A 26894-nucleotide genomic window follows, 5' to 3' on the forward strand; every position below is an offset into this window, starting at 1 on the left:
GTGCTTTTAGCTAATAGTAATGTTAGCAACAATTAACCGTTAGCTAGTTAACTTAACTGACTATATAATCGTCACCGACACACAATGCATCTTGGGATAGGCTGGGTCATGAAGAATTCATCCGTTTTGGTTGACTTATTTTTCAGTAGTTATGTTTTGTTGACCTCTTTTATGGGCCCTATAGTCCAATTCTGTTATCGTTTGTCATTTGCTTTGTAAAATTATTTTTTTGGGGGAAAATAAACCCAGCTTTGTTTAACTTTAAATCAGTGTTTTTGTGCTTTGACTGCTTGGTCCACTACTATTGTATTTTGTCTGATGAAGCACATAAAGCTCGAAATGTCACCTTGGTGGTAATTCAACAGAGTATTTATGGGAGTGTAGTTTAGTGTGTAGACTCTGTTTTCCCGCCTTTAACAAGGTTTTTACACATAAATAGTAAAAATAAAAACTGAAAATGGTCCGGAAATAGATCTACTCCTCCCTCATTAAGAAATTCTGGATCGATCCTAGGTTTTCTCTTTCTCCAGCACTGGCACAGCCTTACGAGCACTATTGCTGACCAGTGAAAGATCAGTGCATGTCAAATTGGCCAGACTTTGTGTTAGAGGAAACAATCCAAGAGATTCATCCATACATGCTTGAGCCTTCACCAAATTAGGCAACTACTAGATGTATCGGAATGGTAAGTGTCGTTAGCATAGCTTGTTAGCTTGTAGGCTAACTGGCAGTGGCTGAAACTGCGTTAAGGGTTGTGAAACATACAGTAACATCTGCTACGATGGGGTTTTGGTCGATAGTGGAAGGAAGCACCAGCGTCCAGTTTACATCCAAAAACTACACACTACCATGGTTGCTGTCAAACTTTCACAAAATTAGATCAAGTTTAGCATTAGTCTAATGCTAAAGGCCCGAACATACTCGGGTATACTATTAGCAGAGCGGACTCCGCGAGGAATGTCCACAGTCATTCGGGCTTTCATAGTCCAGTGCACTTCTGCGTTGCGGAGTCCGCGCGGTCATAAAATCTGAGCTTTGTGCGCACAGGACTTGCGGACGTCCGCTTTGAGTCCACGCGGACCTCCGCGGAGTCCGTTCCGCGTACATTCCGCCCGAGTATGTTCGGGCCTTAACTCTGTTCTCCATACTGACACTTTCGCTGAGCTGGAGGATTTAGGTTTCTTTGCTGGTGTTGTGTTGAAGTCTATTTCCCCATCGATGAGTGTTTCATTAGACAGTAATTGGCTATTTTTAGAGCCCGCCAAGAATGCGTCCTAAAACCCAGAAATGAGTTAGAATTTTACCACTCCTGGATCCCTCGTCTCAAAGACAATAGTTTTTGGTAAGATGCCTGAAATAAGGTTTGTGATTAACACAAGCTTAACAGACTATAACGTTTTGTTCTATGTCATAAAATACATCTGTAAATGCCCCACTCGTGAACTTTGAAGCTTCTTTGTGTATTTTAAAAGGCGGCTGCTAACAAGTGGCTAAATGAGACTACAGAACGTCATCAAACTGAGCCATGCTAAAATTACAGTTTTGTTATGGTGGCGACGTTACATCATGTGACCGTAGTGTAGTTTGTTTATAGCCTTACATTAGCTTGTTACTTCTGGTGATGGCATTTCGACTTCAATAATCATGAAAATGGTGTTAACTTGTTGTTAATCTTGCTGAACAATACATGTAAGTGTCAAAAATGTTTCCACAGATCTTTTGTCAATAATCCAAAATCCAATGGAAAAATCCCATAGGCCTTCTGACTAGGAAGCCAGTGCGATGCTAACTTCCATGACATAAAACAATAAAACCATATTTTTGAGTACAGGGGATCTTTAACATTAGAAAACTGTACAACACAAACTGGACTTTATAAAGGAAGTGACACAGCTACTTTCTTTAAAGTCTCTTGTTTAATATTAAATACATTACTCTCTATAAACATGACATTTATCCACATATAAAAGCATGTGTCACTATTTACACTCAACCCTCACAAAAAGAGTCCTATCATACAAACAAGCAAATATCCTGTGACTATTCAAAAACATCCCTTTCTGTCCTCAGATTTCAGCGGTGATTGTCACAGCATTTCCTTCACATTCATGTTTTAGGACTGACACCTTCACTGGAAATGTCAGTACAGGGAAAATTCATCGTTAAACCTTATTGCTGAGCTCCTCCACTTTCTCACACTTAATGTGTGTATTCAATTTTGTGGAACAGAGACGTTCTTACACTGCAATATCCACTGGAATGGGTTTTGACCTGTGCTCCACACCTGCCACATCGACACAGATTTACAAGACACACTTGATTATCTCTGAATTTTGGTTTAAAAAGTGTTAAGTAATGCACTGACATTCAATATTCCTGAAATAAATGGTGTGACAAAAGTGTGCATTGCTGTTGCCCTTGTCAATGTAAAGTAAATTATTGTATAGGACATGAAATGAGCAGTATGTACCTAAACCAGAAGCCTTTAACTCAAGGCTTCATGTCTAACTACAGTTAGCTAGAATTCACAAATAGCTCGGCTGCTGTTTAAAAAGCTTAATTTGGCTCCATAACATGTGAGTGACCGTATGACAAAGATGTTACATGAGACTGTAGCTACCAAACTAACTCATTCCTCCACCTTAGATTTCTTTTTGGAGGTTCTGGGTTTGGGGTTTTCTGTCTCTACAGGTTCTGGGGAGCCAGGAGGATCAGAGGGCGGGCTGGGGGCTTTGTCCACATCAGGTTCTGGCTCAAGGGGCATCGACGGGCCTTTGGAACCTTTGGAAAAATAACAAAAGCATAAGAGTTAATGCCATTTCCTTCATCAAAGCTTGCTTAAAAAAGGTCTTTTAGTTCCCAATAATTTACACAAACCAATCAGTCTGTGTGGGGTTCGTTAACATTTACATCTGTGCCATCTAGCTCCATTATACTGGAGAGAAGGCAGACAACTTTATGGCCAATATCTCCAACACTCAGCAACTCACACCAAAACAATCTAGATTGATAAATAGCGCTACAGGTAACAGGAAAAAATATAAATACCGGTAATTTTGATTCGGGGGTGAGCTGTTCCTTTAAGTGGCACTTACTGTGCACCAATAGATCACAATAGAGGCCAACAGAAACACTGAGAGGCTGCAGTGGGAAATAAAGATTTCATTATCCTAGCAAGAACAAACTGTTTCGTACAACATCTCACTACCAAACTACAAACTATAGCATCATAATGGCTCTGCAAAATATTTGTTTTCATTGAAACCATGACACCACGTCATGTTTTGAGGTTGGACACAGGGCAGTGTTGTTGAACAGAGGCCTTAGGTGATCGTACTTTTTGAAAGTTAGACACTGCATGTAATTAGATTTTCCATTGTGACATCCCAGGCGGGCAATTTAGATTGACTTTTTGTCTTGTTTAAATGGTGCAATTCCCTCACAATAAAAATGTGCTGAATCATTAAAGAATACCAGTTTGATGCTTTAATAGGACATTTATAACTTCAACAACCAAATCTGCCCCATGACTAAACAGTGACCTAATACCCCCCTCTGTAACACACATGGGGGGGCGACCTACAGGGCTTCTCACTGCCTGTAAAACAAACACACCAGAACAAACCTTCTGAAAGATTTACATTGTTTTCATTTGTACAAATAACTTCAACCCACAATGCACTCTGTGACAGACTGCGATATTTATTTACAAACCCAAACCTAGTTTCAGAAGTGAGTTGTTAATATTCATAACCACTGTGATACAGTGGGAGCCTCGGTGTAAGAGATTCATCCTGACCTCCTGCAACACTAATTTACAGACTAGCAATAAAGATGCAGACATCAGCAAATGGATACAACCTCTGCTTTAAATAGCCAGTATTTATGATGACTTGATGGTGCCCTGCTTAACATGAACCAATCTTGGAATCCACCCGCTATTGGTCTGATGGCGATACGCCTCTGGGATTACAGTACGTTATTGTAAAAGCAGTGGGACTGTGCTGTGATTGACTAGTACTCATCAAGTTGATGCGTCAAGGTCAGAGGCAGTTGGGGCGTCAGTAGCGTAGTGGATAGTGCCGGTGCCCCATATACAGAGGTGAAGCCTCGCTGCAGCGGTCGCGGGCTCGGTTTGCAACCATGTACTGCATGTCATCCCCCCACTCCCTCTCCCCATTTCACTCTGTCCTGTCCATTAAAGGCAAAAAAGCCCCCCAAAAAGAGGCAGTTATGGTTATGGGCAGTACTAGCATATCACAGCAGAGTAGGGTGGGACTTGCCAAGAAGTGCAGTGGGATCCGTGATAACGTGGCAAGCATCAACATTTCTAGTCTAAGTCATAAAAAATGTATTTCATAATAAAAAAAATTAAAAATAAATTCAATTGCACAACAAATAAATGAAATAAACGAGACTGAAATGTCTAAATAATCTAATAGTTTTTGCCAATTTATAATTTTTGAGTTTAAATTTTCGACTGTACATTTTAAATTCGGCATCTTTAAAAAAATAAAAGGAGAATAGTTTATGGATATAATATTTTTCCCAAAATACTAATTAAGTTAAATATGCATTTTTCATCATCCTGGAAATTGGGATTGTTAAAAATGGGCAATATATCTAGAGTGGTGCAGGAATGAGTCCTAAAGCCCAAAAATGAGTCAGCATTGTACCACTCACGGTTCCCTCGTCTCAAAGTCAATGGGTTTTTGGGTAGATGCAAAGTCTCTTAAGTTTAACACAAGCTTAAGAGACTTCACGTTCTGTTCTATGACATAAAATATGTCTGCAAATGCCCCACTCGTGAACTTTGAAGCTTTTATGCACTTGCTAACAAGTGGCTAAATGAGACTACTGAACGTCATCACATCGAGCTGAGCTGAACGCAACTTTACAGTCTTGTTATGGTGGTGACATTAGGGTCATGCTATCGTAGTGTAGATCATCCATAGCCTAACGTTAGCTTCTTCTTCTGACGATTGCATTTTGGCGTTTCTGCAACAATCCAAAACCCAATGCAAAAATCCCATAGGCTTTTCAATGAGGGAACGAGGGCGATGCTAACTTTCGCATTGGCCTACAGAAAAACATCATCCTTTGGGCACGCTGTATGAATGCCTGCAACCAAATCCTGTTTGATCATGATTGGTCAATACTACTCTGACAACAAACTTAAATCAGACATACTGATAATCAGATACTGAAATCTTGTCCCATTGCCTACAGATTCTCTGCTCATGTGCAGATATCTGTTTTTAGAGATTAAGCTTTAACTAGTCTTAAAGTGCATTGACAGGCTTTATTTGTATATTTACAACAAGTTGGTCATCAAACGCTGGTGGTTGAGTGTTAGAAAGCAGACTGTCAGAGCTGTGTAATTATGTAAAACATCTGTCACTAAACATGGACGCATTGTTCTGGTGTTACTCGTTAACAGCTAAACAAAAGTGGTAGAAAACACAGCCCACAGGCTCTGTTGAGGAAAAGCACTCCAGTCCACTTACATTTCAGAGCTGTGAGCCTCGACAGCCATTTCAGAGAAGCCTTGAATTTATTGGCTTAACTGTGTGTCATTTTTCCACACTGCTGATTTTCTTTTGTTGCCAGGAATATACACTGGCTAGAGGTTAGCTTCTGTCTTTTACATATTCCATTTTGCCTTAGCCCATATATTCAATCTGCTACAGTAGTGCACACAGGAGGCTGTGAATACAAAGGAGAGAGATTTTTTTTCAAGTTTCCACTTAAAATGAAAAATTGGGCTTTGGTTTAATGGAGAGAGGTGGAGGCTGTGAAATTTGCCATCACCTGCACTGAGGGAGTAACGTTGGACTTTTTTGATGATTTTGTTTTTTAAATGACCAGGTTGACAGCTCGACAGTTGTATCAAAAATACATATTTTTCCTCTTGCCTGTAGTGCTATTTATCACTCTAGATTGTTTTGGTGTGAGTTGTTGAGTGTTGGAGGGATCAGCTGCAGAGACGTCTGCCTTCTCTCAAATATAATGGAACACGAAGGCATTTGGCTTGTGAGATACATTTGAAAAACTCAACAGCAATGTCTCTTTCCAGAAATCATGATCCGGTTACTCAAGAAAATCCACAGACATTGTTGTGAGCAGTTTCATGTAGGAACTATTTTCTTTCTACCTAACTACACCTGCCAACTGTATCACTACATAGGTTACTTGGTGACTCGAAATTGGCCATAGGTGTGAATGTGAGTGTGAATGGTTTTCTGTCTCTATGTGTCAGCCCTGTGATAGTCTGGTGACCTGTCCAAGGTGTACCCCACCACTCACCCAGTGTCAGCTGGGATAGGCTCCAGACCCCCGCGACCCCTAACAGAATACGTGGCCACAGAAAATGAATTAATGAATTTCTACAACCCATACTGGTAATTCGTACCTGTTGGCAGCTGGAGTTTTTTGTTGTAGCTCGCAGCAGAAGACATGGCTTGGCCCAGAGCTTGGTTAGTACCGAGGGGAGCACCGGGGGCTTTGGTGGCTGCTGCAGAGTTTGGTTTTGATTTGGAGTCCTTGCCTGGTTTGGTCCACACCAGACTCTCTGTCACCTGCAGGGCAGCTCCCATCTTCTGAGCCATGTCTACTAGCTGTTAACGACAGGTAGGCAAAGACTTAAAAATATTGCAATAAATGGCTTCAGCAATTAAGACATCAACATCAACCGGATCTAAAGTACCTCAGGATCAAATTCAAAGCTGCTACTGCTGTCTCGAAGTAGATTGACTTTCCTCTCCATCTCCTGATACTGATCCAGAGTTCCCTTCTTATCGCCGTGATTGTAGAGGAAGATGGCAAAGTTCAGGTTGACCAGAGGGTTTGATCTAAAGATAATTCATCACCAAGGAAGAAAAGAAAATATTAAATGATCAAACTGCAGACTCAAATTCAGAAACACAGTAGACTGAAGGTCGAAGGTGTAGGACAGACTCACTCGTCCATTGTTACAGCTTGTTCGTATGCTCTGGTGGCGTTCTCTACATCGTCCAAGTTGGTCAGAGCCACTGTTAAGAATAAGTATGAGGTTTAAACTTAAACTGAAACACTGTTAAAACAACTGTTCAGCAAGGCACATTCAACTCGTTCAGTTTGTTGTACGGATTGTTTACTTCACAAACAGTATGGTCTGTATCCAGCATTTGTTGCCACTAATCATCAAGTTACTCGTTAAAGACACAATCCAGTCATGCATTACTTCTCTGTCGCTCTGACTCAGTACCTGCCAGCAACATGTAGAGCTCCCCCATTCGTGGGTTCAGGTTGATAGCTGCACTAAGGAAGTGGAAGGCAGAGGCATACTGCTGCATGGTCAGGTGTACCAGACCCAGGTTGTACAACACCTTCCAGTCAAAAGGAGACAAGTAGTGGGCCCGCTTCAGGCAGCTGATGGCCTGTGGGAGAGATGAAGTTAAAGTCAAACAGCTGACAGGACCGTTAGGCAAGTCTCTCAATAATATATGATCCCAAGAAGAACCTGAGAAACAAGGCAGTCGGTGCAATGATGGAATACTTCAGGTACATTTGGACCAAATTAAGCAGCAAAGTATATTTATTAAAATGATCTCATCTGTCTGGCTCACAAATTGATAAAAAAATACAGTAATTTCAGGGGAACTGGTTTGTTAATACTTAATTACAAGTGAAAATCCTGCATTCAAAATCCTACTTAAAGGTTCCTTATGGAGTTTTTGACCACTTTTAATGTCATGGTTAATGTTTTTATGTGGGTCCCTGTTTTGATTGCACTTGCATGAAGATGCACATGGACATGAGCTAAGCGATACATGCTACGATAGGTAGTTCAGACCAGTGGTTCCCCATCTAAGCACTGGACAAAGGGTAAAGTAGCAAATTAAGTCGTCAGTTCTCACAAATGAGTTTATGATACTTGTAATGATGCATGGTAGAAGAAAACAATGGATGTGTTTCAGCTGTGGGCTTTTGTCAATGTTACAGAAACACTTGTGGGTGTGACCCATTTAAGCGGCAGCCAGGGACCTACTGGCGACCTCCACAAAAGGTCACAAGATAAATATGAGAGGGTATAGATGATTAATGGGAGAGGAAAGAAGAGAACACAATGTTCTGCGACATAAATCTGTATGCCTTTTTTGCACGTTTCTTAAACCTTTGCTTTTTTGAGAAAAATTGGATAATTTTACCTCACTGGGTTTCAAATGTTTTTGAAATAAAACCATGTTCGACATTTAGAGGGTAAACATCTCTTTAATGGAACAACCAACAACTCATAGACATCTGAATCATCAAAAAGTCACAAACCCAAAAGGTTGTAAATCACAGCTTATCATATGTTTTATGTAAAACTTTATCTGTTAAGTAACTTCAGTAGCAAAAATGGAAACAGTTAAGTACAGTACAAGTACCTAAAACTGCAACAGTTAAGGTAAAACAAGGTTCTTCCCTTATCCTTCGCACAAAACATCCTGTCCACACACACTGTTAGAAAATATCTCTGTCCAAATGAAAAAGCAGTAATCAACTGAAGCGTTTTCACAAGCATGCCGACCCAACAGATGACAATATAACCCTAAAGCCACACAAAGAATAAGAAGAAGACCATTTTGGCAGATCAGAAGCCTGAATAAAGGATATCATCTGAAACTCTGACCTCCATAACTCATCCTGCCATCTCTGTTGCTCAGTATAGTGGAAGAGTATATGTGTGTAAACATGTAAAAAAGTCCCACAAGCAAGGTGAGAACTGCAGACACTATATAAAGATGGACGACAAAAGTGAAGCCAGAATATCTTGATCACCCCCTGGTGGCTGCAGTACAGGTCATAAACCCTGCCCCCTCCATGTTAGCGGATGGGACATGGGCCAAACTAAACACTCAAAGTGCACATCAAACACAATTTTCCAAAAGATGGTTTCTGTCGTTTTAGGTAGTTTTTATTACAGTGATGTTTGTTCAAGTGTTCATTTTTCTGACAAGTCTGGTTATAACTAGTAATTTGATGTCAATCAGTTTGCTTACAATCAAAGGTGCTGCTTGTGATTGGTTGGACGGGTGTAAGGGCGGGAACTGGATACCAGTGGAGATCACTACTACACAAACTCTGGCTACAAATGACATTACCAGTGCAAGATGGCAGAGGTTGTTTGCAGGATATTTTAGCTTTATTTTTGTACAGTGGGGGTAAGTGGAGACACGTTGTCTAATCTTTATATCAATTCTAGGGTTAGGACCAGCAAATTGTTGGCCATTGCGCGAAATGTTGGCTCATTTGTTACGCCTCATAAAGGAGATAACAGTGTGCACTCTGACTTTACAATATAAAAACTGCTTATGTGAGAAAGAAAGGCCAAAATACATAGAGAAGGCTATTTTTTTCCTGTCTACATGTGGACTAGGCCTGAATGTACTGTTACTTCCCATCACAGCTGATATTTACATTTAAAATGGGAAAAAGGTGAATGTCCTATTTTAAGGAACAATAATGACTGAAAATCAAATATTAGACTTTATCTTGTGTCTTTTGTTTTAAGTGCTGCCTTTACTGAGTCCTACACTGACAAAGGCAAGTCATATGATTAAAAAAAACGGTGTTACTCACGGCTACATATTTCTTTTTTCCAAAGAAGCACATGCCGATGTTGTTCCAGAGAGGGGGGCTCTCAGGCACAGCACATGCTGCCACTCGGTACTTGTTCATGGCCACATCAAAGTCACCGTGGGTCTGCATCATGCTGCCTGCAGCCAGGATGGCCTGGGAATAAAAACAATGATTAGAGAGATATTAGAGGAAGACGTACCCTTTGAAACTGCACATGATGAGAGATGGACTGTACTACCTGACGGAGAGTGACCTTTTAGTTTAACTGAACTGCTTTAGAAGAACTGTAATGTACTGTCCTCAGGTACTGTAGCAAACTGAGTTTAAACTAAAGCATAATGTGTGTTCAAATACCCACATACCTTATAATTGTTGGGGTCAAAAGTAAGGGCATTTCCAAGGTGCTCAAATGCTTTTTGGTATTTCCCAAGCTGGAGAAAACATGAACACAGCAAATTATACATCTACTCTTTTTTAGATGTGTCACCTACAGTAAATGTCACTCTTATCTTGTAGCGCTCGTCGCTTGCATGCACATAATTTCACTAAAAAGGTTATTAAAATAGATAAATAAATAAATACATAAAAAGCACAACCTACCTGTAAAAACAGCAGGCCGAGAGTAGTCAGGACTTCAGTGTTCTCTGGAGAGAATCTGAATAGAAAAGGAGACAAGTTGAATGAAAAATGTCACTTTATCTATGCCTGTAATTACATTTAATGCCTGCATTTATTCTTAAGCAAACATCGTTGATATTCAGGGAATTTGCTGATTCAATCAGGGTTTGATTCAGCATAATGGTGAAGTATTAATTATGACCTGTGGGGAGATGATGTGACTCTAAGAAAAAAGAATAGCCGAGAAGAGGCAGATCGGCATTAAAATAAGGTTCACAGTGGTACGTCTCATTAAAAGCAACACCAGTATTGGGGCGCTTGATTAATTAATTTAACCCCAACAGGAGGTAGCCATAATTAGCTCTATTATAGATACTGATGTCATTTCCTTATTTACACCACAGCCTAATGTTTAAATATTCAACATGTGAGTAGAAGTGGAAATGAACTGAATTTATACTGAACTGAAGAGGAGCTTTGTGAAAGACTAAAGGAGAATGACTTTTTGAAATGAGCTCCAAAGACTGAAATCATCAGATAAATCAAGAGGGAACATACTGAAAGTAACCAACCTCCTACGAAACAGCATGTTTTATGACTTTTATCTCTTTTAATCTCTTGAGAAAATATTATCATGAAGAACTGTCATGCTGAGGCTATGTAAATATTAACAGTTATTAATAAAAAAAAGTTTTTTTAATCATTTGGATCAGATGGAAAAACTTTTTGAAAAATTGAATTTCACAGATTCCTCTTTAAAGGGACACTTCACCCCCGAATAAATAATTACTGATTTTTTCCCCTCTTACCTGAAGTACTACTTATCAATCTAAATTGTTTTGGTGTGAGCTGCTGAGTGTTGGAGATATTGGCCGTAGAGATTTCTGCCTTCTCTTGAATATAATAAAACTAGTTGGCACTCAAAACTCAACAGCAATGTCTCTTTCCAAAAATCATGACCCAGTTATTCAAGATAATCCACAGACCTTGTTGTGAGCAGCTTCATGCAGGAGCTAGGGCTGCCTTCTGATTCTGGTAAACACAGTTTTGGTTCTGTTGGACCTTTCATCAGCTTTCGACACGGTCAACCATAATATTTTGATTAATAGACTCCAAGATCTGGTTGGGATCTCTGGTTCAGTTTTAAAGTGGTTTTCCTCTTACCTTTCTGACAGAAGTTTTAGTGTTTCTGCAAACCATATCATGTCTGAAACAACAGGGCTGTCATGTGCGGTACCTCAGGGCTCTGTCCTTGGACCTATTCTGTTCCTTTTATACTTACTTCCCCTTGGACAGTTAATTAGACAATTTAGCAATGTTTCATATCATCTCTATGCTGATGATATCCAGCTGTACTGCTCATTCAAGGCTGAGCTTCCTTAATTAACTGCCTGACTAGCATCCAACAGTGGTTAAGTGACAGCTACCTACAGCTGAACTCGGACGGAAACATTAATTATCGCCCCCGATAGCATTATCCCCCAGATTAAGCAGCATATTGGTGCTCTAGGCTCGTCTGTCCTGCCAAAGATGAGGAACTTAGGTGTTATTTTTGATTCAACGATGTCCTTGGAGCATCACTCAAAACTAGTAACAAAAAAATTACTTCTTCCATCTGAGGAACATTTCCAAAATAAGAACACTGGTGTCAAAGGCTGAACTGGAAATGATTATTCACGCCTTTATTTCATCTCGTTTAGATTATCGTAACAGTCTTTTTACTTGTTTTAATAAGAAAGAGCTTGACCGTCTCCAGGCTGTTCAAAACTCTGCTGCAAGGCTTTTAACCCACACAAACAAAAGGGCACACATCACTCCTGTTTTAGCATCTCTGCACTGGTTACTAGTGCATTTTAGAATTAATTTTAAAATTTTAGTTCTCACTTTTAGAACCTTGCAGGAGCAAGCTCCTTCTTACCTGTCTGATTTTATACAGCTGTACACTCCCACCCGCAGTCTGAGGTCATGTGACCAACGGCCGCTAGTTGTTCCTCACACACGCTTTAGGACCAGAGGTGACAGATCATTTTAAGCAGTAGCTCCCAGACTGTGGAATGCTTTGCCTTTCTCACTACGCTGTTTAAACTCTGTTGATACTTTTAAAACGCATTTAAAGACTCTTTTATTTAAACTGGCATTTGGTTAATTGTGGGTTTTTTTTCTCATATATCTATGCATCTTTGCATTTATGTTAATACTTTGTGTTTTGTTTTCTTTGTTATTGTTCTAACTTTTGTGACGCACTTTGTGGTTTTTACCTGTGAAAGGTGAGATATAAATAAAGTTTACTTACTTACTTACATGAAACTGCTCACAAAAAGGTCTGTGGACTATCTTGAGTAAACATCATGATCATGATTTCAGGAAAGAGATGCTCCAGTTGAGTTTTACAAATGTAATTTTTTTTTTTGGCGCTAGTCGTTTAGTTCGATTATACTGGAGAGAAGGCAGACATCTCTGCAGCATATATCTCCAACACTTGGCAACTCACACCAAAATAGTCTAGAGTGATAAATACCAGGTAAAACAAAACATAAAGAGATTTTTTTAATTTGGAACGAACTGTCCCTTTAAATGTCTTCTCAGTGCTTTTTATCATCATCCACATTTGAACTCTACTTACTCCACTGCTCTCTTATACACGTCGATGGCCTTTTCAGTTTCTCCAGCCAGCAGATGAACCTTCCCCAGCATCATGAAAGTCTTGTCATGTTTGTTTATCTGGAGAGCTATGTTTAGTTGCTCTTCAGCCTGACAGACACAGGATATCAAACTGATCACATCACCTGAGAATGAGTACAATCAGTACTGTGTTAGTGTCGGTAAAATCAGCATACTCACGTTTTTGAAGTCTTTGATGAAGAAGTAGCACAAGCCCAGATTATGGCTGATCTCCTGGGGTGAGAAAAAGTCAAAATATACATGGAGCATTGGTGCATGGTTAAGTGATAATAAAGGCTGAGCCAAATTCAATTTCCAAATATAAAAGTTATTTAAGATAACAGCTCTGTGGAATACAAATTATACAGTATTACTGACAGTCGTATTAGAGGGGACAGTTTCCAAAACACACTTGTGTGAATGATTAATGATCCTGCCGGGCCGGTTTAATACAATATTTATAGACTATATAGAAGTTTTTTTTGGTAATTGTTGCATTAAAAGATGTTCAGTCTGGGCATTTCCCATTCTAAATGTGGGAAGATTTTGTTTTGAGAACTTCATGCTGTTTATTTACACTGAACGATGTCAGACCCACTAATCACACAAACTTTTAGACAAAGCTGAAACTCAGTACTCGAGTGTTTCTGTTTTTACCCAGTCTTTCTCGTTGAGCCGCGCAGCTTCATGATAGAATTCAATAGCTGCTTTGTGCTTTCCCAGGAGAAATCTATGGAAAGAATAAACAACAATAATCCGTAAGAGAAATTAATCAATCTTAATCACTGCGTGCTGAATAGCCATTATTACAATCCTGCAACAGTGTAAAATAGTCACTGGGGATGGATTAGATTTTCCCAACAGTCTCAAAAAGTTCTGGCCACAACTGGCCGCAGTTCGGCTGCAATCAGTGTATGTTTCTTTCCTATCTGTCTTTGTTAGCAAACAGAGAAGGGTTCATGCACTCTCGGCGTGAGGGCAGAAGACTCACAGTGATCTCGCCACTTGCTTGAGATTGTCAGCGCTGCTGGGATTAAGGATGGCACAGCTCTGAAACAGCTCCAGGGACTGTTGGATCTTGCCCTCAAGACGCATGATTAGTGCTGTGGCAAGGAATTAAAACACAAAAGGAGAGGATCTTCATCTACATGAGAAAGTAATACAGCACATAAAAAATCAAAGGCACAGCGTGGGGCCCAAAGAACAGATTTTGGGGAACTAAATGATGCATTGGGGATCTTGGGCGCTGGACTACCGCAGAGCCTCCATTTGATGTAGCTCTTAATTAACATCATGCATGTTCCATGTGTGAGAGGAAAGTTCACTATAAAAACTAAGGCTCACCTTGAACATAAATGGCGTATTCACACATTCCATTAGTCTCCTGCAGTTGTTCTTTGATGATCCCCTACATGGAGACAGAACCAGAGACATTTCTACTACTGACATGGATGCCATTTTCAACATGAGTGAGGAGGAATACATCTTACATTAATGGCTGCTGTGCTTGAGCCAAAATTTCAGGCCCTGCTGAATACTAACCTGGGATTCAGTTTCTAAACAATTTGCAATCGCAACACTTAATACATAAACAACAGTATTAGACCCTGTTCTGTACATTTGCATCGCATCACACTGAAGGCTCTATTTTCACTCTGACAGTTTGGTATTTGCCTGACATTGAAAACCCTTTAGCCAGACTGTGTGGTATTTTGGTGCCCAGCACACAGTGCACGGTGCACAGGTGGTAGAAGAGATGCAGACTGGTGGGAGGTTCATTAAAATAAAGCAGCGCAGAGTGAGCTGTTGGTATTTTAGTTAAAAATGTGGCTTAGTGTCACCAGTGACCTGGTGCTGAAAATAGACATCTGAGAACTAGGGCTGGGTGATGCGAAGAAAATCAGATATCATGATATTTTTTACCAAATACCTCAATATCGATATTGCAAAGTAAGGTTGACTATTGGTGCTGGGTGGCATAGGATGCAGTAGTTAGCACAGTCACAGCAAGAGGGTTGCGGGATCAAATCTCCCGGCTGACAGGGGGCCTCTCTGTGTGGAGTTTTGGGTTGTCTCCAGGTACTCCGGCTTCCTTACACAGTCCAAAGATATCCAGGTTAACTGGTGACCTTTAAATGTCCAGAGGTGTGAGTGTGAGAGTGAATGGCTGTCTGTCTCTATGTGTCAGCCCTGTGAGAGTATGGCGACCTATCGTGTCAGAGAAATTTCTTGCAAGTCTTAGTTTCCTATCATTTTTTGAGTCACTTAAATGCGCCACCTGACCCGGCATCTCGGGAACCTTTAATTAAAGGCAGGTGTGCTCGGGGCGTCAGTGGCTTGGTGGTAGAGCAGGCGCCCCATGTACAAGGCTGTTGCCGCAGGGGCCCGGGTTCGACTCCAGCCTGTGGCCCTTTGCTGCATGTCACTCCCTCTCTCTCTCCCCCTTTCACACTTGTCTGTCCTATCCATTAAAGGTGAAAATGCCCCAAAAAATATCTTAAAAAAAAAAAAAAAAAAAAAAAAAAAAAAGCATCTCCTATATAGACCCTCGGAAAAAAAAAGAAAAAAAAAAGGCAGGTGTGCTCAAGTGAGTGTGGAACGTAGAAGACGTCACAGGGCTCCAGTCTTTAACTGCCGTGTTTTTGGTTAATCTTAGTTTTTACTGTTGATGAAGTCGTTTAATACTCCATTGATTTTAACTTTGTTTTTGTAAAGGCCTGTTTATTTGGGGATTTTTGTTTTCATTTTTTTTTAACACAACAGTCAAGACAATCTGTTCAAAGCGTCATCTTGCAACTCTCCAAACATCCTGCAAATCAGTCAACTCTAAAACCAACCAAAGCTCCTGGATCATCCAACAGTGAGTAAAACTAAACCAATGACAGTGAGTTCATCATATTTCCCATTATGGCGTCTGTGGGTGGCTATTTTTTAACTTATTTGGAAGCTGCAATAACCTTGATATCAATTTTGTAAAGATATTGTAGGGTTGACTATTGGCTGCTGGATGGCATGTGGTGCAGTGGAGTTTTCATGTTCTCTCTGTGTCGTTGTGGGTTTTCTCCAGGTTCTCCAGCTTCCTCCCACAGTCCAAAGACATGCAGGTCAGGTTAATTGGTGACCTTTAAAAGCCCAGAGGTGTGAGTGTGAGTGTCAATGGTTGTCTGTCTCTATGTGTCAGCCCTGTGATAGTCTGGCGACCTGTCCAGGGTGTACCCCGCCTCTCACCCAATGTCAGCTGGGATAGGCTCCAGCCCCTCTATGATCCTGTACCAGGGTAAGCGGTTATGGATAAGGAATAAATGAATGATTACACGCCCGTCCGCCATCTTTACATTCATTAAATCACATCCAAATGACACCAGGCAGCTACAAAGTGACCCCATACACCTCCACACACATCCAAGAGTTCCTTTACCGCTGGATGACAGAGGACCGGGGCTGATTAATCCTGTGTGTCACAGCCTCTTTCCAAACTTAAAAAGTAAAAATTGTGGTACAAAGCTGCCCACATTTTCAGACATGATGTAACCATTTGCAACTTGTAATACAATAGAATTAAAACTGACACAGTGTCAAATTTGGTGCGATCATATAAACTGCTATAAAAAAAAAAAGTCCCTCACCATCTGCCTCTGGCTGCCGCTCAGCACCATCCAGAAAACAATATGATTTCCTGAAGAAGCCGATTCTTCATTTGTTGAGCTGTTAATGTGACTGAGCATCACTGTGATTGGCTCAGCTGCTTCAGAGCAATGAGGCCAGTGATGTGACTTGCTGAGAGCGAATTTCCTAATCACTACTCCCTTTAATTTATAGCCCTCCTCATCTAGCTCTTTTTCCACTTTGTACAGCTGCACATACATGAACTGAAATAGCAGGTGTGCTCAGGGACGCCCACACAGTCCGTGTGCCCAAGACCTACCGCTCTGTGCTTGTTGCTGCTCTGGAGCAATTAAAATAGGGCCCTGGGAGTGAGGAGTGTATCTCTCACTAAGAGAAAGTGAGAAGGAGGATTCCAGTAATATATCTTACGAGTACAGGCATCTATCCAGAGACTTCACTAAGTACCTTTTGGTTTCATGTGGGAATACACAGGTCAATGCAGTGAATTAGGCCATAATAAAGTACAGCGTTAGACAGTGCCCTGAACATGCCAGACATTCATCGTCTTCATTACTTTCATCAGAACAACACAGAACAAAGACACGGGTCAACGACGGGATAAACCACAGGGAAAAGGAAGGAATGGAGGTATTTTACCTTACAGGTATCATAGTCTTTGTGGATATAGTGCTGGTGGATTAGCCAGTTTCTCCTCTCCACAATGGGAAGCTCTGGAGCTGGAAAGAAGAATACAATACAATGAGAAGACTATTACGTAAAAAGAAACCCTATAATAACCGCCTCGCAATTACATGCCTCCAGCAACCAGTCTAGTTGCAGCTTACATCCATGTCTGTCCAAACTCATATAACCATGAGATTACACAATGCTTCAAATATGGATGCTGCTGCAAAGAAGCTACAAATTCTAAAACATGGATTGTTCACACACATCTTCGACCTGACAGCACAGACATATACTAGGCTTAGGCAGCATCATGGTATTATAGCGTACAAGGGTATGTAGAAATCCTGATAGCGTGATTTTCAATACCTCGAAAGATGCAGACAATCCTCTGTCTATTAAATTCATACAGAGATGCTGTATCAAGGATGTAATGTAAAAAGGTAATGTATGTAGTGCACATCACGTGCCACCAGAGGTCAGTCTCTACTGTGGGAACACGCAGCAATGCTGAGATACATGGAGACTGCGAGTGATGGGGATAACGTTACAGGACTTTAAACAGCCAGCCAGAAACCGGCGTTGATCCAGTAGACTGACTAACTAGATGACTAACAACACTATATGAGATAGTTTTGGTGAGTTTATTTAGCTTCTGTGGAGTTTGAATGAAGCGTGTTAAGTTAAGTGTGTCTTAGTTCGGTGAAAGATAGAAACCTGAATTCAGAGGGTGTACCCTTGTCGGTGAAGATTCTCAGTTATCCAGGTCATGGTAATCTTAAGTGCTATACCATAGGCAACTGGACTTGCTTGAGTTTCTTTAAGACGTTTCACCTCTCATCCAAGAGGCTTCCTCAGTTATAACGGACTGGTGCGGTGTCTCAGGCTTTAAACTCTGTGTGGGTGTGAACCCTTACAGAGTCGCTGAGGTCACATCTAAGCTCTGAGTTGCGGAGTCGTTAGGGTCACCTGTGAGTTGTTGAACCACTTGGCCAGCTTGTGTGTCATTAGGGTTAGATGGGTCCAGGTGAGAATGGGTGTTAAGTTGTCTGGGAAGGGATCCCAGTTGCCTACGATATAGCACTTAAGGTGTACCGTTGTATTTCTCTGTTTAATAAGGAAAATATGTGTAAGAGTATTTCCTTTCTTGACAATTTGTAAGCTTACAAAAACTAAGAGAGCTTGCAGAATGTAGTGAACTTGCCAGTCAGGTGGCGCTTCGCTCAAATGGCGTCATATACCCCAGTGAAATATCAGGAAGGTAAGAAGGTATAAAAAACTTAGATGCTGCCCAAGCCTGACGTATACACAGTTTCAAGGTGGGCAGCCAAGACGAGTGTCACCAGTTCAGCATTCGACCACGTCTCCCCTTCTGTTCCCGAGTTGTAGCATTAAAAAATGGGCAGGAAAGTGTTTTTGCAGAGCATCATGATGTCACATTTAAGTTGACCTTTTGGCTATAAAATGTCATCACTTCATCATTTTATCCTATTAACATTTGTGTGAAATTTTGTTGCGCCTGGCATATACATTCTTGAGTTATGGCCAAAAACATGTTTTGCAAGCCACCACCAAAATCTAATTAGTTCATCCTTGAGAAGTGGAAGTTTGTGCCAAATTTGAAGAAATTCCCTCAAGGGATTCTTAAGATATCGCGTTCACAAAAATGGGACACATGTACAAATGTACTGTCGCCATTGTGGAGGCATAAAATAAACTTAAAAGCTCATTACCATTCACTGTTCAGATGTCTTGTTTAGTTGATGGCTGTGTGATTAATCCTGAAAGCCCCTTCTTTTTGCAGTCATTAGCAAGCCTCTGATCTGACAGTTAACAAAGATGTAACACTTCAACCTAAATCCACAGGCTAAATTCAAGTCAATTCACCATCACCCCATAAATCTTGGCTTGTTAGCAAGTTTTTATTCAAAAAACGGACGGCTCAGATGATCAAGAGTTGTGTCTGTTTTGAGTATTCTTAATTCATTCAGTCTCTGTGTTAATTTGGCAGGTGAACAAATAATCATGGAAGAACCCCCCTCCCTCTGCAGACAGTAGCAAGTCTTTGATCTGACAGTAATATACGTGTTAACAGTTCAACCAGAAACCCCAGGCTAAACTATAATCAATTCACCAGCCGCGCAGTAAATGTCACCTTGTAAGCAAGTTTTTCGTTACAAACACTGCCTTTTTTTCTGTCTCCCTTTTAGTGTCTCGGCAGGTTGAGATATTCTCCCCGTTGCCAGGGCAACAATGTATCTCGCAAGCCAGGTGCTTGTGACAGAACAGAGAGGGTACAGAGACAGACTGAAAGAGGGAGACTGAAGGAATGAGCAGCACAATACAAAGCCAGCTTTAGAAAGGGTTAGGTAACCTCAAGAACCCAACCACAATGCTCCAAGTCTTCTTCCCAGTGGAGTACAATATTTCATTTCACAAGGAGGCAAACGTAATTCCAATTCAAGCTAGTTTGATTCTGGTAATCCTGTTATCTTACACCTACTACCTTCCTCTGAGGCTAAAAATAGGATTCAAGGCGATGTGGAATGAAGTGCAAGGCTTTGAGTCTGCCGCTGACATCGGGGAGGATATCATTAATGAACTGCCTGTGTAAAAAATACAGTGTGAATTACACTAAAGCTCCCTTCTGTTTTTATCTGTCGCGCTTCAAGCAGTGCTCTGTTGATTTGCCGCTAGAACTGGAGCCTCTTCCAACAACTTCAGAGAAATCCTCTTCATCGCTGAGTGTGAAACTGCATGGGTTTCACACGTTTGCCCCGTCAAGATTCGGAATGGCCCTATTTGTAGCATCCTAATCCGCTTTCTTCCTGCTGAGACAGCAATAATATTCTTGTCTCTGGGTTTCAGATGGGGCCCTGTGGCGCTCCAGTGTCCACATACACAAAGCAGGGCACATTTGGAGGAGAGATGGGATACATGTGTGACATGTATTCCTGTAACTACTGTATGAAAGAAGGGTAGAAAGGAGCTGAGAAGAAGGGCACAGCATGAGGTCTCCTAAATATAGTACTGCGAAAAACTTCATCCCAAACATGGAGGCATTCTCTCATTGTTACATTTGATCTGGCTAATGCTAAGACAGATTTGGCTTCCATGTGCCTCAACCATCTGTTAAAAGGGGATAAGAGCAGAGGAGAGGCGTGCTGAGATCAAAAGACACATGGGGAGAATGTAATGAAAAATAGGATGAATTTTTTGAGGGGAAGTTTTACCACAAAAACTTCAAAACCCTTCGGTCTTGTCAAATAATTTCGTCTCATATTCATTTCCCCACGCTTATTGTTCCCAGGAATTTGACAGAAATGAAGGCAGATTGCTCCACTTACACTTGATTCTACATAATTGAAACACGCTGTACTGGAAACAGGTGAAATGACCTTGCGTCATTGGCATTTTTTTTTGTTGTTTTAAAAGGAAGTGTATTTCGGTTTTTCTGGAGGGCATGCTCATATTTTTGCTACACCTCCTGGGTTTTACCCACCATGAACTGCATTGCTCAAAATGTAATAAAAGCACATAATGTATTTGTTGTGCATAACATAATTAATTTTATGTGTGCATTATATAACCCTAATTACATTTCATGATGTAATTACTAAATGAGGATGAAATTGGCAGCTTATGGAGACAATTAAACTGAGCGCTGTGGCTTTTTATTGGATTATTTTTACATTTTAAGACTTTTAAGCAACAAGATGGTTCCTTTTTTAGCTCTTATTCAGGTGACTCTGGACCTAATTTCTTATCCTCTCATAGTTTTGATTCTAGACTTCATACAAGTGATGTGAAAATTATCTCGTCATTATCACATTTATAAAGAGACTACTTGTTATATCACTAATTATACGTATAGCGTATGTGACGAGTGATTAAGTTTCCCTGAAGAAAGAGCGATTAAGTTTATCCACTGCCATTTTCTTTTTAAATCAGCAGGTGCTTTGAAAATTATATTAATACATTTATATTTCTAAATTTACTGTATTTCTCAAGTGGCTTTACAATCCGTACAGCCCACGTCACCCTCTGTCCATAGATGTGCATGTGTGGCACATGTTTTTACAGCTTCATATTTCCTTTTCCTTCCTTTTTTTTACTTCAATTCTCATCTTACCTGTCATTAATGTACTTAAGGTTTTAATATGATCTGTCTCCTCAGATTATACTAAGAAGACTACATTAATGGCTTGCATGCCATATGAAAGATCACCGCATGGAAACACAATACCATACAATATGACACCACAGCATCCACATCATTGCTCTCATAGGACTTGCATTCTCAGCAGTGCTGATGACATGACAAAACAAAAAAGCTTCATCACGAGAAAAAGCTGAACTGGTTAATGGGAAATTAAGCCATCGTTACAATGACAAAATATCCTGATTTAATAAATGATCAACAAACATTTTCCACACAGAGAAATATCTGGAGCAGGGCTCAGCAGCACACTGTGCACACTGCTGCTTCCTTTCAGGGAGGCTAGATACAAGAGTGAGGGTGACCTCTGCAGGATGATTAGCTCCACACTCACCCTGTTAGTATGTCTTACCAGCTAAAGACAAATGGTCAACATCAAAACAATGGGTGACATAACAGGAATTGTGTTGCATGAAAATCATTCAGTAAGATTACTGGCAAGTGTCAAGTGTCTTGCAGTACCTTTAGGTGCCCGACGTTTCTTGGCATCAGTCGCAACTGGGAGCTGAAATACATAAAAATACAACACAAACAATTAAGTAAAAACACATGATCCATACATTACATAGTAAAATATTCACAGGCTCATTACATATACTTAGGAAAGCCATTTTTTTCTATTCTGTACAGTTGAACATACGGTGTCAGTCTGAACTCTGATCTGTATTTCCACACAAAAATACAAAAATCTACTTTAGTGCAGCCACCATACAGGCTGCTCATGGAAAACACTGATACATGGTGTCCAGTGTGAGCAAAGGGCGTTTTATGCAGTATGTCATCAAAGTAAAATCCTGCACACCAGATATAAAATACATTTAAACACTTGAATATAATATACATAAATTAGTTTTCCCCACGTTTTTGGTGTATGGTCGGGGGGTGGAAGTGTGTTTTGTGCCAGTTGGAAGCTCTAACACGTTCAGTAAGTCAGTGCAGTTTAGTGTTTGTTTAGCAGTAAGAACCATATACAATTAAATCAGTTGCCTTGCAGCTATAGCGCTAAACTCTGTAGCATTTGAAGTCCCCCAGCAGGACAGACTGTACAACAGACAATAGCAGTGCACCATGTAAATGCTTCTTTGAGACGTTAGAGCTGATGCTAAATGTATAGGCTAATGAGAGGAAACTTATCCGCACACTCAAAATGTATTTGCTGAGGGAAGCTGCTGGCTGGGGACCAAGCATCCGACCAAAAGAATGTTTATTAGAAGTGTGTGGATGCTTTTCCTTTCATTATAGATTTCACTTAAAAGGTCAAATTGCTGAGAGGTGCACTATAAGCCACTGACTGGGGGTAGTTATCTGCAAGCTGTGAGCAGACAGGCTTACACTTAGGTCCTTGGCTATGTAGCGCACCTGTGCTATCAAATGTAGTCCAGTATAAGAGCTTTGAGAAAAACCCTTGAAGCTTTAGGTTTTAACCAAGAGATGCTTACTTTTTGCTGACATGAGTGTCAGAGGCAAGGTGAGTAAGTTTAAGAGGTTATGACAAATACATACTGGGTAAATGACTGAATTCAAAATGTTATAGAAGTATTATCAGCAAGATGGTCTGATAGTATCTAAAGAAAAGTTCAGTCAGACAACTCACATTTTAAATGTTTATTCTAACAGCAGAACATAGTTTGAGTTTGGCGTCTAGACTCCAGACTCATCGCTCCCACAGATATGTTTACATGAGATATTGGGGAGTGATGATTAAATAATTTTCCCCTTAGCCGGAGCCTGCAGGTGGATGCTGGGGTGGAGGTGGGGCTGAAAGAGCCAGCAGCAGTACTGATGCAGGGCAGCAGCAGCATTAACAAGGCAAAGGAAGATTCTGAGAAGATGTGGTAGCTTAAACAGGCCGCCAAATTGGGAGGGTGTGTTTTGGAGATGACGTATGACGTGTGTGTATGAATCAGTGCAGCTCGAGTTGACTGCCTGAACTAGCTCACAGGCGTTACTCCATTACTTTGTATGCAGTATGACTCTTTTCACAGTTATTTATATTTTTTATAGAATATTATGTTATTCAGTTTTATCCCTAATGAACACACAGAAGAGCATTTTTAGGTTGTAATGTGTCAATGTGTGGCCAACTTTACTTTACTTTGTACACTACTGTGTGGACCACGTGTCAGAAATACGGCCCGGGGGTCAGATCCGGCCTGCCAAAAGGTCCAGTCCACCCTCTAGATGACTCTGCACACCTAATATTCATGCACTTGTGAAGGCTAAGAGGGTTCAGGAGCAATTTAAACACTGAGTAGATACCTCATGTAAAATACTGCCTCAGAGGCTTTTCCACCCTGACCAGAATACAGCTCTCTGGAATAACAATGAATACTCACTGTGGTCGTATTTAAAGATACTGAATATTGTGCAAAATATTGTCAACCAGCAGCTTCAGTACAAAAGAATCTGTATCAAAACAATACGGGTGGAATCCTGCTGCTGAGGCAGTGACAGAACTTCAGATTGTAAATGGTTTATAAGGCAGGGGATGACTTCACCTACGTCTTCAATAGCTTCCATTTTAGTGGAAAGTTATGAAAATAGTCACATATAATGAAAGTGAGTAGTAGACTGACTGAATGCAGAAAGAACTGAGACATACTGAATTTGCACATAATTTTTCTGAGGATATCTCAGGCTGTTCAGCATTTGTTTTGTAAATGGACGAACATTTTTAGAACGTAATTCTTTACACTAAAAAAAAGGGAAAAATTTGATGGGGTAGGTTATTATGCAGCGGTTTTACTGGTCCGGCCCAGCTGAGATCAAATTGGGCTGTATGTGGCCCATTAACTAAAATGAATTTGACACCCCTGGTGTAGACTGCAGTAGATCTGTAGGTAGGCAGCAGTATAGTACTGCATCACGTCATATAAGCATACTTTGCACTGACTACACTAAAACAGATGTGTATTCCAGTGGCAGGTGCTAAACTATAGAATTCTTTAGAGATGACTTAAAGGGTTGTCTGACTATTTTTCAGTTTAAGAAAATGTATAAGGGTCAGTGATGTGACGCCTAAATTGTATGCCCTACTGCAAATTTTTTTTACAGTTAAAAATGGTTAAATTCATAAAAAGATACCATATATATGTAGTTGATCTCCCACATACATACTCACTTTGGCATTTCAAAAAGAGTTTGTTGTTTGTCATTTTTAATCTGTATGGCCATTTTTTTTCTTTATGGAAAAAAATCATTGGACTATATGGAACAGACATGTCAGAGCTGTTCCACTGTGTATAGCTTCCAATATTTCTGTTTAATCATTTATGTTTCCTTCTGAAATTACTATGTAATAAATACTGATTAGTTAATAAGTTTGGGTTATTAACTGTAAGCCTATTTCTTATTAATTTGTGTTTTGAATGAGGGGCAGGTAAAATTAGATTGTTCTCCTCTCCCTGCTCTTTTTCAATCATGGAATGTTTATTATAGATTTTTTTGATTGTGACTTTGTTTGCTGTGTATGGACATATAAATTAATGAAAATAAAAAGTAACCAGTAGCTATAAGTTTGCAATAAATGTAGTGGAGTAAAAAGTATAATGTTCCCCTCTGAAATGTAGTGGGGTAACAGGACAAAAGTAAAAGTAGGTCAAAAATGTGTTTAAGGACAGTACTTGAGAAAATGTTGCCTACTTAGTTACTTGTCTACCTCTGGTGACACCTGTATGTAACAGAAATATCAGCCAGTTCACAGATGACATCAATCAGTAGGCTGTGATCACAGATGGCTGTGATACAGCTTCCTTGTGCGCATGCTCAATCCCAGTGTTTTGCTCCACATCATTTTCCCTACATTTGACTCACTTGTGGATTGATTCATCTCTGACGTTTTGTGCATGAATCCTTTCCAATTATCACACCCTGAAGGCTTTACGTGACAGCCATACCATAACTAGGATCTGAGGTGAAGCCAGCCTCAGTGACTGCAGAGCTGAACTGTTCATACCGTTATCAAAGTTACAGTGTAAAGCTAACGACGCTCATCAACGCACACTTACACTGTAATGTTACCTACGCATTTCTGTTGTTGTCACCTGCCTGTAGCTGTAACGTTAGCTGTTAGCTGTCATGTTGTTAGCTTGCCTTTGGACAGCTGAGATTAAAGACAGAGTTACCAGCTGCACGTTAACGTTAATCAACTTAGCTCCGACTTAGAAACGGCTAGCTTAACTTAGGTAGCTAACACTCACATAACGAGCGTTTTTACGAGGGCTACACTCAAAACATGACGTTACATTTAGTCGGGAGGTGTCACACTATCACTTCACCAAGTGGCATGTTTGCGTTTGCCGAAGAACACGGTAACTAGCTTTGGTTTAACACTCACCGCCGTGGCTTTCTCCTCGTCCGCCATCTTGGGATGATCAACACTAGAAGCTGTTGCCATGGATACGTCAGAGGAATGCGGAGGAGTAGCTGGTTGGATTTATGAATGTCTCTCAGGCTGATGTGTGTCACCGCCCTCACCAGCCTCCACCAATAACATGATCATGTTTAGGTTGAGTTATACAACAATTATATAACACTAAACAAATGAAATTAGGTTTGTATTAAGAGAGATTCTTTTACAGTCATATATCCATTCGTCTGCCAGCCTGGGTTAAAGAGACATGATTTATACACAGCCAGGGAGGCCGTCAGTATATTTTGCATTTTAACCCACATAGTGATCAATACACTGAACAGCTATTTAAAAGCCACTGGTTTTGATACCATAGTTGTATATGAGTGGACCCCAATAACCCCCACACTGGCCAGGTGCTATAAGTGCAACAAACATCTCTTAAAACCAAGATGGCCGACAGAATGCAGTTCAGGAATATCTTGCCAGTCCCTCTATAATAGGAGACCCTTCCAGGTAAGATTTGGTAACATCAAGTAGTATTTAAGGAGTAATACGGTTGTTTGAATTTCCAAGTATTGATTTCATGTTGGGGGGAAATTTCAATTATTCATCTGTCCACTAAACTGGACATTGCTGGGTATATTTTATATACAATTAATACTAGCTATTACTGCAACTTTGTTGATCTGCAGTGACTGTTTGTACTGTAAATAATTTGATTTATATTATTACAGTATAACCTGCACTTTTTGTTACAAGACAATATTTTGACAAGTTATAGAACATGTTAAAATATGTAAACACACTAGTTTAACAGTAATAAAATTAAATTTTATAGTTTCACATAATATAAATTATTTTTTTCATACCTAAAGAGGAATAAAAACACTTTGAAAAAAAATCTTGACTGAGGTATTCATAATTCATGCATGAGAGGGTTAAAGTGTGAAAACAAAGGCCATTTATTCAAATGCAGTAGTGGAATATAACTAAGTACTGTACTTCAGTGCAATTTTGAGGTACTTGTACTTTGAGTATTTTAATTTGATGCTACTTTGTACTTCTGTTTTCAATGGCCTTTGGTTGTTTGTAGTGATTTTAATATTTTAGTATTTCATAATCCTTTTATGTATGTAATTGTTCTTA

General features: G+C 40.2%; 1 protein-coding gene across 1 annotated transcript; it reads right to left on the reverse strand.

Moving 5' to 3' along the window:
• Positions 1 to 1897: 1897 nt before the first annotated feature.
• bbs4 (Bardet-Biedl syndrome 4) lies at positions 1898 to 25795 on the reverse strand. Its single transcript, XM_033615391.2, has 16 exons — positions 25731 to 25795; positions 21857 to 21899; positions 17149 to 17228; positions 14230 to 14293; positions 13877 to 13988; positions 13543 to 13615; positions 13066 to 13119; positions 12848 to 12975; positions 10207 to 10261; positions 9969 to 10037; positions 9607 to 9759; positions 7247 to 7418; positions 6962 to 7031; positions 6707 to 6851; positions 6413 to 6617; positions 1898 to 2781 (listed from the first exon to the last, which is right to left on the reverse strand). Exons 1-16 carry the CDS (start codon positions 25788 to 25790, stop codon positions 2630 to 2632), a joined length of 1635 nt encoding a protein of 544 aa, XP_033471282.1. The 5' UTR covers positions 25791 to 25795; the 3' UTR covers positions 1898 to 2629.
• Between the last annotated feature and the right edge of the window lie 1099 nt (positions 25796 to 26894).

Source organism: Epinephelus lanceolatus, chromosome 2, assembly GCF_041903045.1.
Source record: "Epinephelus lanceolatus isolate andai-2023 chromosome 2, ASM4190304v1, whole genome shotgun sequence".
Classification (NCBI taxonomy): Eukaryota; Metazoa; Chordata; class Actinopteri; order Perciformes; family Serranidae; genus Epinephelus; species Epinephelus lanceolatus.